The 16,520-nt window shown below is 32.6% G+C and overlaps 1 protein-coding gene across 4 annotated transcripts in view; it reads left to right on the top strand.

The window, feature by feature from the left end:
* Nf-YA (nuclear factor Y-box A) overlaps nt 1-12,226 on the top strand; it is a 40,895-nt gene extending 28,669 nt beyond the window's left edge. For all 4 annotated transcript variants that reach the window (XM_072526304.1, XM_072526301.1, XM_072526302.1 and 1 more), the window contains exons 7-8: nt 1,422-1,557; nt 9,565-12,226. In XM_072526304.1, the coding sequence (XP_072382405.1) occupies nt 1,422-1,557; nt 9,565-9,618 (190 nt within the window). In that variant the 3' untranslated portion in view covers nt 9,619-12,226. The remainder of the gene's footprint in view (nt 1-1,421; nt 1,558-9,564) is intronic.
* Nucleotides 12,227-16,520: the final 4,294 nt, after the last annotated feature.

The raw sequence follows: 16,520 nt of genomic DNA, 5'->3' as shown, positions 1-16,520 counted from the left end.
TCTTCACTTGTCTCTCTCTCAGCGTATTTCCTGTAATTCTTCTCAGTACTCTCATCTCTGCCGTTTCCAGTAGCCTTTGCGTTGTGACTGTGTCGGGTCTTGTTTCTGAGGCATATATCATTATTGGTCTTACACTGGCTTTATAAATTCTTCACTTCATCTCAGTGTTAATGTATCTGTTTCGCCATATAGAGTTATTAAGGCATCCTGCCAGTCTATTTGCTTTTTGTACTTAATCTCTCACTTCTTTGTCCAGGTCTCCATAGCTAAACAGTGTAATTCCCAGGTATTTTATTTCCATTACTTGTTCAATACTGATGCCATCAATTTCTATTTTAAATCTGGTTGGTTCTTTGCTGACTACTATTGTTTAAGTGTTCTGAGATGAGATTGTCATATTAAATTCTTTTGCTCTTATGTTAAATCTGTGGACCAGTCTTTGCAGACTATCTTCATCTTGAGCTATCAATATTGCGTCGTCTGCGTAACAGAGTATTTTTATTTCTTTGTTTCCCATTCTGTATCCTCTTCCTTTGATAACGCTTTTGATGATTTTATCCATGATCAAATTGAAGAGCATGGCGCTCAATGAATCCCCTTATCTTATTCTGCTGCCTATTTCTATAGGTTCTGTAAGTAGTCTATCTATTCTGATTTCCATTTTGTTGTTTTGGTAGATGTTTTTGATAGTTTTTATAATATTTAGGGGAACTTCTCTATTATACAGAAGATGGATTGCATCTTTGAGTCTTATTCTGTCAAACGCTTTCTTTAGGTCAATCAGACACAGAAATTGTAACACCTCGTGTGGCGTATTTAGGGTGCACCTTCATAATCGTAAAAACAATCAATATGGACGCTCTTCTGTTATGTAGACTGCTGTTTTTATTTATTGTAACCGTAAAGCCACGACTCGTCACCAGTAACCATCCTGTTTAAAATTATTTCATCATTACCGATCAATTCGAAGTTGTCTAATTCTGATTTCTAAACTAATCGTTTTCTGCTCTACGGTGAAGAGCAATTATGTAGCGAATTTGCACACATGCTAGTCATTTGCATAGTCAAGATGCGAAACATCTTTTTGGAATTGTAAGATTGCTTTTTAGTTCGCGCGCTGTCAATCAACTATTATTAACATACGTTTTTAAACCGATTAAACTATTCTTTTACATTAATCCCCAAAGGACTTTTAAATTATTTGAATAGTTTGCACTTTTAACCACAAAGTTAACCAAAGGATGTTATTACGAATCTCTTCTTACAACTTCTCATTGTACTACCACAATTTCGTGAAGAGTTACTGATTATCCCACAAAGGGCGCTCTGTGAACATTTTGGTGCGAAGTTATGAACGAAAGTCAGATACTTTTGAGACAGTCCTCGTCAATGACCCATGTTTAATGTGAAATGTGTAACAGGGAAGAACAAGCTAGACTACAACAACAGCAACAGCAGCAGCATCACCACCAGCAGCAACAAACCCATCACGAAGTGCAAGGTACAATTGGTGTGTCATACGGAAATATCGAAATGGCCACACCGATTATCATAGAGGTAACTGGATATTTTTTATTCTTGTTTTATAATAAACAAACAACTCTAAGTAATCTAACGTGCCCCCTTCTACGTATTGCGTTTATATTCGTGTTTGCTACATCAAATCACTGTTCATATTTTTGTGTGTACTCAATTTTATAATATAGATATGATTTGCAGTTACCGTTATTACTCTTCTATGTATTGTCCAATATTTTTTAACTATTCTATGTCATATTTGTATCACTCATTCATATATCTTTGTTTTTGTTTCAACGTCAGGTGTCTATCTCACCAGATGGAGTTTAATTGTCGAATTGATACCTTGTTTTTCCTAGACATTATTTACTCCCTTCTTCTGCTGGCTCTTTTTTTTTGTTAATATAGTATATAATTTAATGGCTGTATATTTCTTGTAGCTTCTTCATCATGTAACTCAAATTTTCAGGAAGGTGTAGAACATTCTTGTAAGAGACCCTTTATTGTATTGAAGTTTGTGCATCGTGTCCCAGAGTTCTAGACCCGGTTGTAAGCCATCCTTAAGTCCACAGATACTATGTGTATCCTTGTTTTAGTTTTTTCTTTTCTAGGAATTATTCTAGTGTGTATATGTGGTTTCCTCATGTTCTAGTGTCGTAAAACTTGCCTGGCCTTCACCGATTTCGCCCTTTGTCGCTTGCTTTATTTTCTTTCAATATATTTCCGTATTTTCCTCCCATTGATGATATTAGGTTTATTCCTTGATAAAAAATTTTAGTAAAAAATCCTTTATAAAAGATATATTTATTTAAAAGAACCCTTTCGAGCTACGTTTTCGGAATAAACATTCCATCTTCAGTACTGCTACCTAAAATAAGTATAATCACTTTATACTTACGTTTATAAGAAGTGAATTTATTTTTTGGAAAATTGACTGGTTGAAGGACACTGGGCAGAACGATCAAAGGTGGAACTGAGAGAAGTAATACCGAGGAAGTTTGGGAATAAGAGTTTAACATATAGAGAGTTAGATATTTTCAACAATTTCGAATATTGACATAATAGAGAATTAGGGAAAAGATAGGGTATGTAATTAACAGAGAAAAGATTGGTGGAAAGGATGTAAGGGAAATTGTCTAAAATGTGGGTTGTGAGGATAGTTGACGATGAAGAGGGAGAAAATCACGGTGTGACGAGACATGGCGATTAACACAATTAGGGCTTCTTTACTTTTCTTTTATTATTTCCAGGTCTTCGTCTAGGTCCAATTTTTTCTATGGAATATTGTGTATCTGAGAGACATCATCTGGGATATTACGAGTGTGGTTATTTGTTTCAGATTTTTAGAGAAAGTGGAAGTGTTTTCTCTGTTGGTGTGCTCAAGAGAGCGTGAAGACAATGACCTGCATGTTCTCCCTATATACGTAGCATAACCGTTATAACATTTTAGCTTGTAAACACCACTACGATTCATATAATGAATGGGATCTTTAGAGTTGGTGAGGCACTACCCCAAATTATTGGGTACTTTGACAGAAATATGAATGTTGTCAACTGATATTTTAATGAGATTTCTAATATATACAGAAAGACTCTCATGATAATATGCTAATGAAGCATAAATGGGTTTGATGGTCTGATCTTTGGGGAACGCAGTCTCTAATAAGATACTAAGTTGTCTTTTGTGAATAAGTTAGTAGATAATGTTGGGATAGTATCCATTATTGACTGCAGTCTATCGTAGAGTATTAAATTCTTTATTGTAATTAGTCAGAGATAAAGGAGTGGTCTCTAGACGATTAATGTAACTGTGAAACGTTGCATATTTATGTAACAGGATGATTGGAAGAAAAAGATATAACGTGATCAGTTTGTAGGTTTTGTAGGTTTTCTATAGATACTGACGTCGAAATAATCATTTAATCTGGTGATGGGAAGGTCAAGAAAGTTAATTGATTAAGGTGATTCTAGTTCCATGGTGAACTTGATATTGGGATGGATTTGATTAATTTTAGAAAGTAATTGATCAGCTGAGTTTGAGTTACCTGATATGAAGACTAAACAGTCATCAACGTATCGAAACCAATGGAGTATTTCAGGATTGATTATGATGAGTGGATTCTAAATTATCTATAAATATATGAGCTAGAAAAGGAGAGAAAGAATAGTAAGAAATAGAAGAGTAGAATGGAACGATCATATAAGTTGAATGACAACAAATAGAGTAGTAAAGACGGCAAGAGACGGTTCCCCAAGACGATCAGTAGGAAGACCACGAAAACAATGGAACGACAACTTACTGGAGGCACATTGAAAAACAGGCAGTCATATCTACATAAAAAGACGAAGAAGAAGAAAAATAAAAGGAGAGAGACAGCCGATGGCTAAGCCATCAGGTTGTCTGTAGTATTTATTATTGAATACGAAGAACTCTTAATCTAAAAAAAGTTTTAAATAATTAGAAAAAGGAGTTAGTAGTAGACAAGGTGATTGAATTGGCTCTTAGAAGAGAGTTAACCAGATTAATAGTTTCTTGTTACTCTTTAGGTATATGTTAAATTATTGTTAGCACTAACTTTCTCTTTATCACTGCTCTCAATTCCACCTTTGATCATCCTGTACAGTGTCCTTAAAAAATTTTCCAAAAAATAAATTCACTTCTTATAATTCTAATCCCCCATATGCTCTTCTACAACTACAAACAATCATACTCTGATTTCTCATTTAAACTTTTTTAACCACATACTCAGATTATTTCAGAATTCATTCAAAGTCTAATCGTACAATAGAACTTATATTCAGTTGATACAATATTACACTAACATCCTAGCCACCCCTACCATAATTGCTTTAATTAACCCCTCCCCCTTCAATACCATTACAACACACTTCAATTTTCCTCCTTTTCACATATTTTTCTGATGATTTGGTGTTAGATCTCTGGAGATCCCAGTCTGTTCTCAGTTATTACTCTCCCTCCCTAATATCAACATAAAATTACATCTCGTTCTTTAGTAAAAAAAGTCCCTTTGTTCATCTATTTTGTTTGTTTTCTATATTTTATGAATCCATACATAAATTAGTTTAGTCACCTCAGTCTTCAATAATTAGTAACTCAAGACCTTACACATATTAAATGTCTCAGGAATCAAATAATGTTGATTTTTACATAGAGTCCATTATCTAAGTTTATCCTCAACTTGAAAGATATATGTTTTGATGTTTGCCTACTTTTAATTTAAAATCCTACAGGATAGAATACTTTTACCCCGACCTTGGCTAGAAATTAAGAAACATTAAAGGACATTAAGGCACATACTTCCAGTTACATGGACTGTTTGTTCATATATCAGTTCGATAATATCATTTTGATTAGTTGCTACCTAAGGTCCGTTTACAGATTACGTCTCCGAACCAGTTACTCTTGTTCGGAATTTACGTTGCCATGAAATGAATCTAGATAAAATTTTAACTTCCTATAAAATTATCAACAATAATGTAACCTATTACCAATTTATTAACATTTAAAGGATTTTCACCCATGTATTTAGTGGTTTTAAACATGTATACTTAGTAAGTATTACACGTTATACTTTTTTATGTAGCAGCACTGCGGATGGAATATTTATTCCGAAAACGTTCTGTGATTTAGCCCGAAAGGTTTTTTTTAAATAAATATATCTTGTATAAAGGATTTTTTATTAAAATTTTTTGTATATGGTATACAGCCGACTACAGAAAATTAACTTTTCCTTGTGGGTATTCTTTGTTTTCGCATTTACTTGCTATTATTGTTTACTTAAACATCCGTTGGATCCGTATGTGTATATTTTGTGATAAGGAATATTATAATGAATATAAGTTTCTTCTAATAGGTATCCTATTCTTTATCAGGAATATCTCCTAATTTAATCTTTTCTTTTGAGCTTTATCTCAGTTCTCTCAATTTTGTCCAAGTTCCAAAGTTCCTATTATTAGATTAATGTTTATCTCTTATACAGTTATATTTTATATTATTCATCATTTATCCTACATAAAAGGGTTGAGGGTTATTACTTCAACTAACGTCTACTAACATTCTAGTTCCAACTTCGTTTGAATTCTCTGCAAATTCAAAAACGATATTGATAAAATGTTGACTTTTATCTTTGATTTGGCAATCTTTGGATTTAAACCGGGCTTTTGCAATGATTTTTGGTTTTGGAAAAGGAATTACATCTGCGCAAAAGATAGAATGAGACAACATTCGGAAGAATAAAGTGCACTATATGCACGACAGAGCTACTCAATTTTCGGTTTAAGTGTAAATTCTGATCCAAAAAATTTATAAAGATAAAAAATATGTTTTATTAGATGTTGACTTAGTTCGATAAAAAATAAAGTTGCATCTATAAATATTAAAAAGTTGTTTACCAAAACTCTTAATTGCAGTACCCGATAAATCTTAAACATTTATTTCGAAAAATAGGCCGTCTAGAATAATCGTAATTAGGGTAGGTCGTGTAATTTACATTTAAGCTCAGTCATTTCACAAATCATAAATGTTCGCACATTACATTTGTGATATGTCATCGATATAAAAGGTAATTAACAAAATGTTCAAAAGCTTAAGAACATTTTAAACAACTTAGATTGTGTTTAGATTATTTTGTGGAAGTGGCTAAAATCCCAACGTCAGTTTTATTACGAAGACCAGTCTAATTAGGGTTTCTTCTTGATGGTTTTATAATAATAATATTTTTATTTTACATAACAATAGCTGATGTAATATGTTACTAACAAAATTTAAAAGGTACTAAAATATTTTATAACTTAGTTGAAGTAGATCAATGTCTGATAAGTAACTTTCACTTTTGGATTCTGAACGGTTCTGAATCACGAATTACTTTCCCTATATTCTTATTTATTATTATTCTTTCTAGATTTATTATTAGTTAGTCTACCACTAATTCTAATGGTGGTTCTTTTTCTATACTTTATATAAAAGTTGTTCGAAGCATTTAGCATGTTCACGTCTATCATCCAATTTGGGAAACGTAGTTCAAGATTCATCACATATCTTCCCATCAATTTCAAGTTAAAATTAACAGTGTATTAACTCTTCAGAGTTTAAATCATGATTGTAGAGAGGAAGACAAAACGGTATGCCCGAGAGTTCTCGGTTTTCCAACAATCTCGTACCTCTTATATCGGGATTATGAACTTTAATCGGACTGTATAATCCATTTTTAACTTACTGTCCGTAAAATGTATATTTCTCCGTTTTAGCCCTTCTCTCATTTCATATTTAGTTCACATCAGTATGTAGAGGTCATTTGGTTGGGTTGGAGTCAATAAAAAGGGGCTCTTAGAGAACTATTTTTTTTTACTCGAGTTTCCAATTGTGGTTATAATTATTTTCAAGAGCTAAAATAAAAAATACAAATCATCTGATAAAGTAGAACGAATAATTGTTAAAAAGTAGAAACCCACCAAATAAATTAACATTAAGGGTTACTTGTACTTTTCTATTGGTTGCTATTCTAATTTATTTATAATTTATCAAAATTCATTTTTTTGATCGAATCATTTTTTCAAATTATTTTTTAAAAAAGTTCAAAAAGAAGGAGAAACATTCATTAGATCAAAAGGTTTTTATTATAATGCTTTTTAAATACGTTTTGCAGCAAATTCGTTAATAAACCTAATTTTATTTGGTGATACTACTTTTTACTACAATTATTCGTTCCACTTTATCAGATTATTTGTATTTTTATTTTAACTCTTGAAAATAATTATAACCACAATTGAAAGCTGGAGTAATAAAAAGTAGTTTTCTAAGAGTCCCTTTTTATTCACTCCAATCCATTCAAACATATAATATATATATATATATATATATATATATATATATATATATATACATATACATATACATATACATATATATATATATATACATATACATATACATATATATACACAATGTTTCGATATACAGCACGTTAAGTTTTAGATTAGATATTGCACACTACATAAAGCACTAAAAACGACAGCATTGCGTCGTACGAGGTAATTATAATTCTTCGATCCCGTCCAACACCTAAACAGAAAACGAGAAAACCATTTAATAACGCATAACAACGTATAGAATATGCATCTCCGTCCGTCGATTTTTGTTTTCATTACACATACCTATTCATTTCTCATTTGATAAAAATACACTGACCTTTATAAGGCGGTGCATTTGTATTACTTTTTAATAATATGAACAATTTTTTGTGGCTGAATTAACAATGAAAGCGCATTTCTTTAAAAAGATAAAACAAAAAATATGCTCTTATTGAAAATAAAAAATAATTCCTAGTAAAATAAGAAATTATTCTTTATGCCCTACAGAAATGATTCAAATATTTCACTTTCTACGGCTGAACAGTATCCCAATCTATCATAAAAACGTCTGCCAACAGATGTAAGAGGTTTTGTTGTAACAGAATTGGAGACTTCTCTAGATGATGCTTTTTAAATGTCCCCAAAAGAGTCCATGGGTGTGAGATCTGGAGATTGCAGTATTATTTAAGTATTCCCTAATTATTCGAGCGTTGTGAACTGAACAGCTGTCTTGATGAAACCAAACATTCTCCAGATTTACATCAGGAAGATTGAAAATAGCGGGAAGAGCATGATTCTGTAACAAATCGAGATATAGTCTATTATTCAAGTTGCTCTCAATATAAAATGAACGTATTGTGAGGTCTCCTAAAATGCCAGTCAAGACGTTAACTTTTGAGGACGTTGAGTTCGGTAAACAACACTTCTGTGCTGGTTTTTCCGCGCCCAATACCTCGTAATGGAGGAATTCTGTCTCCCTACTAACGAAACAGAAGATTCATCAGTGAATAAAATGTTTTTAATACAATTTGGTTCATCATTAGCTTTCGTCTCACAAAACTCCATTCTTCTAAAGTAGTCGTCTGGATAAAGCTGCTGCGTTTTCGAATATTTGATATTCTTGTAACCATGCTTTTTCCATACTTTCGTTACAGTAATATTGCTAACATCTAACTCTCTAGCAACGCTTCTACTTGAACGCGTTGAATCAACCTCGATTGTTGCATAAATTTGTGTATTCCGGTCTCCTCTTTCCTCAACTTTTTCTGTTGGCACTTCTTGTGATTTTTGAGGCAATAACAACTCTCACAATTTTTAACAATATTATGAAATGACTGTACGCAAGGAATTGGTCTCCCATCAAAAAACAGAAAATAAATCTACACACTGTTGTCCAGAATTACCACCATAAAACCATTCTATTATTTGAACCTTTTCTGCTGGCGTAAAACATGCATGTTGTTTACAAAAATAAATTAAAAATCTACGCTCTTATTGCTTTAAACAACTAATGTATAATGACAAATTATTAGTGTGTATATCTAATTTAAAACTTTAAAACGTACTGTATGCACCGAATTAAAGTTCTTTAAAGGTTTATCTTCTCTAGCTTCCGGATGCATGAAGAAAATCACAATAACTATTACTTTCCTTATTTGACTACACAACACTTTGCCAATGAATTTTCATTTAAATTCAAGTCTCGCTATATACTTTCTGTCTACGCAGACACTGTACACCTAACCTAACCTAACACTGTATTTACTATGTGAAAGTCAAGTTTGACTAATACAGCTCCGAATTGCTGTTATGCCTTCACAAATCGAGATTTTCAGGCTTGTTCCTATATTTCATTACTATTTTTTGTGATCCACTTCCTTCTTTTTACTTTCAATTTTCCACTATTGCTAATATAAAAGTGTCCAGATTGCATAATAAGTTTCTTGTACCTGATATTTCTTATTAATGTTAATTTATATATACCTTTCAATCTTTTCCGACCTTTTATATCTTTGGTCTTGAAAAAGATTGTGCGATTTGTAAGATTAAAAATAATAAAAACCTGTATATTATATTCTAGTTCCTTATTTATCATTGAATATAAGAATTTAATATTAATGCATAAAATCTCATAGATATTGAATACCATTTATATATTATTATATTTTGTTGCAGGGAGTTATGCCTGATATAATCAAGACAGATCCGCTCTCTATAGAAGGAAATTAGTAAAGGATAAATTACTAAATTATTATTTATTTTTCTTCTAATTTAATGTTGACTCTGTAAATAGCTTTATTAATCGTTTTTTACTTATTAGTTATTATTTTGTTACATTTTATGTGATATTTTAATCATCTAATGCAGAAACTCAAAAAATCTTATATACTATTTTCAAATACAAGATTGAAATACTTTGTAGAAAGGAACTCTAACTTTAAAGTTCTAATTAATGCAATATAGGCCTTCTCAGTGGTGTGTAAAAATTATAAAAGTAAATATTTTACGCTTTTCTACGTAACTACTAAACTAGCCAGTTATATAAACGTCAATTATTTATTGAATTCTTGTGAACACCTTGTATGGAATAATGAATCCAAATGGTATGGTACAAAATATTTACTTATATTGATTTCATTTTATATTTTGATATTTAAACATCGATAAAGTTTATTTTTAAAGGGGACATACAAAGTTTGTTCCAAAATAATCCGACCTTCGTTCATAATTTCATTGATCGCCATCCATTTTGTGTTATCATTCGACTTAACAACACGCTTTCATCGGTACTCAAGTCACTGAAGCAATTCTGAAATTTAGTTTTTGTAATGGTCTTCAAGACCATCGTCACATGCGTTTGAATCGTCTCTATGTAGTCGAAACCATACGGGCTGTTATCTGGAGTGTATGGAAACCGGCGGAGTTGTAACCTTGCGTTTTGCCAAAAAGTCTTGCACAAGATTCGATGAATGTGCTGGCGCATTATCGGCATGAAGAAACCTTTAACCCAAAAATGTGGTCGGCTTCTTCACCATTTTTTAGAACTAGAAGAACTATTATTCTTTGCTGATTGTCTGACCTCTTAGAGCGTATTCATGGTGCACATCTATATAATGAAAAAAAAAAAACGATCAGCATAGACGTTCGGATAGAACTTTCCATTATGAAGACGATTCCAAATTCCAAACGATTAGAAGTCTTGAAATAAAAGTTTTTTTTATATTAACCAGATTTTCGATTACACGATTTTCTTCAATCAAGTCTCATACTTTCGATATTTTCCGATGTTGTGCTGAAAGCTCGAAGAAAACGCGGATCAGTATCAACAAACGTGCGGTCATTTTTAAGTCGATTTAACCAGTATTTTATCTGTGTTTTGCTCATATATTCATTTCCAAAAGACTTTTGCACTATTTTAATAATTTCCGAACAATTTTTCTCGGGTCTGAAGCAAAACTCGTTGCTCGTATATCTCCCTTATTTTCAGCTATAACATAATGTAACGTGTGCAAAAAACATTGTAAACAAAATAATGCTGCTACGAAGTAGACACTTTTGGTAACTTCCGTATACGGCAATTTCAACTACTGATTACGCTCATACTACAGAGGACGCTGAAATGTTTTGGCGAGAAGTTGTAAGGTCCAATACTTTTGGGACAAACCTTGTATTCATATTTTTATATACATATTGGTGTATTAACAAATATCGTCCCTTTTATCTGAAAATTACAGACATTTTCAATTTAACATAACCAAAAATAGCACAGTTTACCATGTACAGCATTTGCGTAATTCGACGAGATTTTAAGCAAATGACTTAAACGTTTAATAAACGGTTATGAAACGATATAAAAATCAACAGATATAAAGATCAACGAATGAAATGTAAGTTTAATCTCCTTACGAGATCGTATATCCAATAATAACTCCCATAGTCTTTTACATAACATATAATAAAAGGACATATTATAAAGTTACTGACGACCGAAGCGCAAGGAAAATGGTAGAAATTAATAATGACTAACGTATACATTAAAATAAATTGATCGAGCCCATATTCAGCACTTAGCGTTGGAGGTTATTTGATGATGATTTCTAAATAGAAGCAGAAAAGTCATTTTTATATGCGTAGTCAAAAAACGGAAAGTTTTTAAATTATAATTGAAAAACACTGTTATGTCATATATTTTGTTCAATATTTTAATGACACTCAATATCATGTAATCTCCATTGAGGAAGGGGAGCATAAAGAAAAAGAAGAAATATTTATGTCTCTTTAAATCGAAAATTCTTAAATGTTTATTAAAAGTCATTTATTTCCCTATAATTAAATCGATCAATGAATACTTATACAAATTTATGAATGAACCAATAATGTATGAATGAATATGTTGATTAATGATAGTAACTGGCAAAGTATCGTAATATAGATGATATTCTGATAAAATTGAGAAAAGCCATTTACTGCAAATGGAAAAAACAACACGAAATTGTTGTACAGGGTCAAACTTTTTTGTGTTTTCTTCCAAAATGATAATGTACATAAATACAAGTTGATCTACTTCCCAATTAGATGACGATCAATTTATAATGATTCGAGGTGTTCTCCAAAATCCAAAAACTTAATATTGCGTTGCTAGATGATTAAATGACATTAAAACACATTAAACAATTCGTAACATAATGATGCATATTTTGTTTTTTTACAAATTGTTCTGTGTTTAGAGGTAAGGACTCTTTTTGTACATTTGTTAATACTTTTTGACTGATCGACTTAAAAGTGAATGTATTTAGAATACGTAATCAGTTGTACAATAAACTTTTTTTTATTAAAATTCATGTGTATTTTTTTAGTAGATGTTCTATAGGCTAGAAGTATTCCTTGGTGTGCTAGAAAATGTTAAACCATAAAACGAATTCACATTTTGGCATGTCTTATTGGACATGGGGGGACTATAGTTCTAGTAAAGAATAGCGAAGTTACCGAATAAAATTTCAAATATTGACAATTTTAAACCATAAGGAACTGCACGCAAGTATTGTAAGTGACGCTGCGGATTCTTAATAATAATATTATATAATATTTGGGAGTTTTTATCCTCCTCCTCCTTTGGTTAGAACCGATACCCAGAGGGTAGTAACGATAGCTGCCGCTTTGTTCCGTGGAACAAAAGCTAAACCTGGCAGTAGCTATTAATTACACACCAATGAAAATGGAGTTATATAATTTGTGTTTAGATTAGCTGTCTGGGACTCGCCAGGGCACGTCTGGAGCTGACTCTGGACGTGACAGCATGCGGAACGTCGGTGGCAGGGTGTTGAGGAGGCGCCCTCTCATATAGTCAGCTATAGCCCAACAACAAGAACCACCACAAGCGAGCCAAACAATACCAAAAGCTTCACTCACTGAACGTGTTGCGCTAGAACATCAGCCGGCGCTCACTCAAGCGGGACGACCGGGGAGACGCATAAAATGGACTATGTTCATAATGAAAATATTTTGCGCTTCTATTACCAGGTGACAAACCTCGGTCACGAAACGATCGGGTATCAACCAAATCTCTATGCCAAATTTTGCAGGGAATACCCATTTTTGAGCATGCCAAGAAGGCGTTTTATCGGAAACTTAATTCCACTGTAGAAAGTGCCAATCAATCATATCCAAGCCAAGAAGAAATTCAGGAGTTTTGGGTAATTCAACTTTCCGCACCAGCTGGTCTTAACACCAATGCTGGATATATAGAAGATACGACGCACAACTGTCAACACTACCATACTACTCTGTACGAATCCTTCACTAGAGAAGAAGTCTTAGATTATCTTAGTTCATCTATAAATTTATTATAAATTTTTACCTCAACAACAACTTTAGTGTAATAATTCAGTAGCTGTCAATATTTTACTCCACGACTTTAACATTTTATTTTATCATCGTCGATCGAGAAGAATCGGACACAGAGAATTAGAACCAATTCGAAATTATAATTACATTCGAATTTGTACAGATTGGAAGACTAAAATTAACCTCCAAATACCTGGTGTAAACAATATTGAAACGGACAATATCGCAATTAACCGCAGTCTATTCCAAGGACTCACTGTAGAAACCATCCAATATCTTACCAGGAGCTGCAAGGCATTTGCTGCAACTGAATATAGTAGGCATGATTCAGTAGGGAAGATCCTTCATCAAAAGATAGCTTTCAAACAAGTCATCTCCTATATTATAAATACGTTGCTGAGAGTATGCGTGAGAATGACAACTAAAAGCTATACTGGGATCGCACAGTGCTCACAGACCAAACTGTAGCACATAATAGACCAGATCTCGTACAAGTTAATAAACTAACGAGACAACACTAATCAATGTGGCGATACCTAAGAACAATAATTTGCGTGTTAAATACATCGAAATGATCGCCAATTACAAAGATCTGGAACTGCAAATAAGGAGACAATGGAGAATGGAAAGTTTCCAGACGATACCTATTATTATTCTTTCTACTACTGGATTCATTCCGAAGAACCTCCTAGAAAACATAAAAAGCTGGGTCTAAATGAACATGCAGAAAGCTGTGCCACTCCCGACGTCTAGATAATAATTATATACTATCTTAACCTTTCCGTGGCCGTGCGGGGTATTTTAGGTACCCCAGATGCGGTTTTGTTTTTATAACTTTTCAAAATATTTTTATTTTTCTTTATCCCTCCAGGTAATCTTAGAAAATATATTACCAAATCATTTTTTTGTAAAAATTATTAAATATAATTTCAATTTTATAGTAAAATTGAAATTAATTCCTTGGGGTACCTCCGTTACCCCGCACGGCCTGCTGCGTATTGAAATCATACGCGTATATCCCTGTCGTCGGCCAGCCAAATATGATGTAAACGAAATGAAATGAAATGTAAACAATATTCTATTTTTAGATTACTGTTAGACTAAAATAATTAGGTTTAGATTACTTTAGTCGATCTTAGTAGTAATTTCTTTGCTTTGCGGTATGTATTTGTGTATTTCGGAGAAAATGGCGCGACGTAAATATTATACTGAAGAGGAATTACGTAGAATTTTAGAAGAGAGTGACAATGATGAATACGAGATCAGTAATAGTGAATCAGAAAGTACCGACAATGTCGAAGAACAACAAACAGTTCTAGATGAAATTACAGTCTCTGAAAACGAAAGTGAAAAGTCTACTTTTGAGCCAATTGCGGAAATACTAAAATCGAAATCAGGATATGAATGGAAAACGCAACCCCCTGTACCTACAAGGCGCAAGGCTCATAATATATTAAATTGTCGAGAAGGTTTACAAAATAATAGGTGAGTATACATTTTGAAAATAAACAAATGTTTTGATTAATTCGCAATTCGTTTTAGCATGGCTCTAACTTCAATAAAAGAAGCATTCCAATGCTATCTAAATGACAATATGCTAGCTGACATATGCACTCACACAAATCGACATGGAGAAGTATATTCTGAAAAATTTAATGAAACTCATCCTGATGATCAAATGCGTTGGAAGAATGTTACAATTACTGAATTATACGCTTTCATTGCAGTGCTTATAGCAAGTGGGAGGAATCACGGAAGGAAACTCCACTTGTCGGAAATGTGGGCCGAAAATGAACTATTCAAACAACCATTCTTTACTGCTGTAATGTCTAGAAATAGATTCAAAATGATATATAGACACTTGCGATTTGATGACCCCTCAACAAGAGCAAATAGAATAATAGAAACAAAAGATAAACTACAAGCAATTCGCAATACATACGATCAATTTGTAAAAAATTGCGTTGATAATTATTCACCTGGTGAAAATATCACAGTCGATGAGAGATTAGCTAGAAAATCAACGAGAAATAAATCAGGGTTTTAGGGTAGTTCTAGACATGGTTAAACCCTATTTTGGATCAGGGCGTGGAGTTACCACAGACAATTTTTTTACCTCTGTTCCCCTAGCCGAAGAACTGCTAAGACGTCAACTTACAATTACGGGAACTCTAAGGGCCAACAAAAAAGAGATTCCTGCTGAATTTGCTCCAAATTCTGCGCGCGAAGAACGTTCCTCTATTTTTGGATTTTCTAATGATCTCACATTAGTATCCTATGTACCTACAAAAAAGAAAGCTGTCATTTTGTTATCGACACAGTTTCACAGCGACGAAATATCCTCTGATGAAAAAGAAAAACGTAAGCCTGAAATTATTTTACACTACAATAAAACCAAAGGGTCAGTTGACACCGGAGATAAAATGACTAGAGAATATACATGTGTTCGTTCAACTAGGAGATGGCCATTTAGTATTTTTATGGAAATTATTGATATGGCTGCACTCAATGCCTATATTATATTTACTAAAAAGTTTCCCGATTGGAAGAGTAATGACCGAAGTAGGCGAAGAATTTTTTTACAAAACTTGGCGGAAGAACTTTCACTCCCAAACGTTCTACACCGGAAACAGAATAATAAAAATTTTCACAAAACTGTAAAAAGTGCAATAGATTTATTTCTCTCTAATAGCAATGCCACTGTGTCAGAAACCCCTGCCAGAGACATTCAACAATATACAAATCGAAGATGCAGCTTTTGTGCCAGAACACGGGACAGAAAGACTAAAATATCATGTAGTACATGCAGAAAACCCATATGGAACATACATCGAGAAGAAACTAAAACATTTTTTTGCCCTGACTGTAAAAATGATAAATAAGATCATATTATTGTAATTACAGGTAAAATAAAAAAAATGTACTTACATCTTTTTAATAATAAAAACAAATTATTTCAGTGACTAGCGCTTTATTATATAACTTTCCAAACAATGTATAATTTAAATGAATTATTAAAGTATTTTAGTGGGGTACCATAGTTACCCCGCACGGCCTGCAACGTAAGTTTTTATAGCACGGTTCCGGAATAGAAAACAACCACAATTTCATTTAAAAATACTTTTATTTTGACGTTTAGATTTTCACTTCTTATTTTGAGAACATCTTCCGAAGTAGAAATCGAAACATCAGAATAAACGTATTTTCAACTGAAATTGTGATTAATTCCCATTAAAGGTAGTTAGTAATATTAAAATGCCACAAGAAAATAGCTTCCAACAATATAC

The sequence above is a fragment of the Diabrotica undecimpunctata genome, chromosome 3 (genome assembly GCF_040954645.1).
Source record: "Diabrotica undecimpunctata isolate CICGRU chromosome 3, icDiaUnde3, whole genome shotgun sequence".
Classification (NCBI taxonomy): Eukaryota; Metazoa; Arthropoda; class Insecta; order Coleoptera; family Chrysomelidae; genus Diabrotica; species Diabrotica undecimpunctata.
Note: the sequence above shows the minus strand (reverse complement) of the source record. Positions and strands in the feature narration are given on the sequence as shown.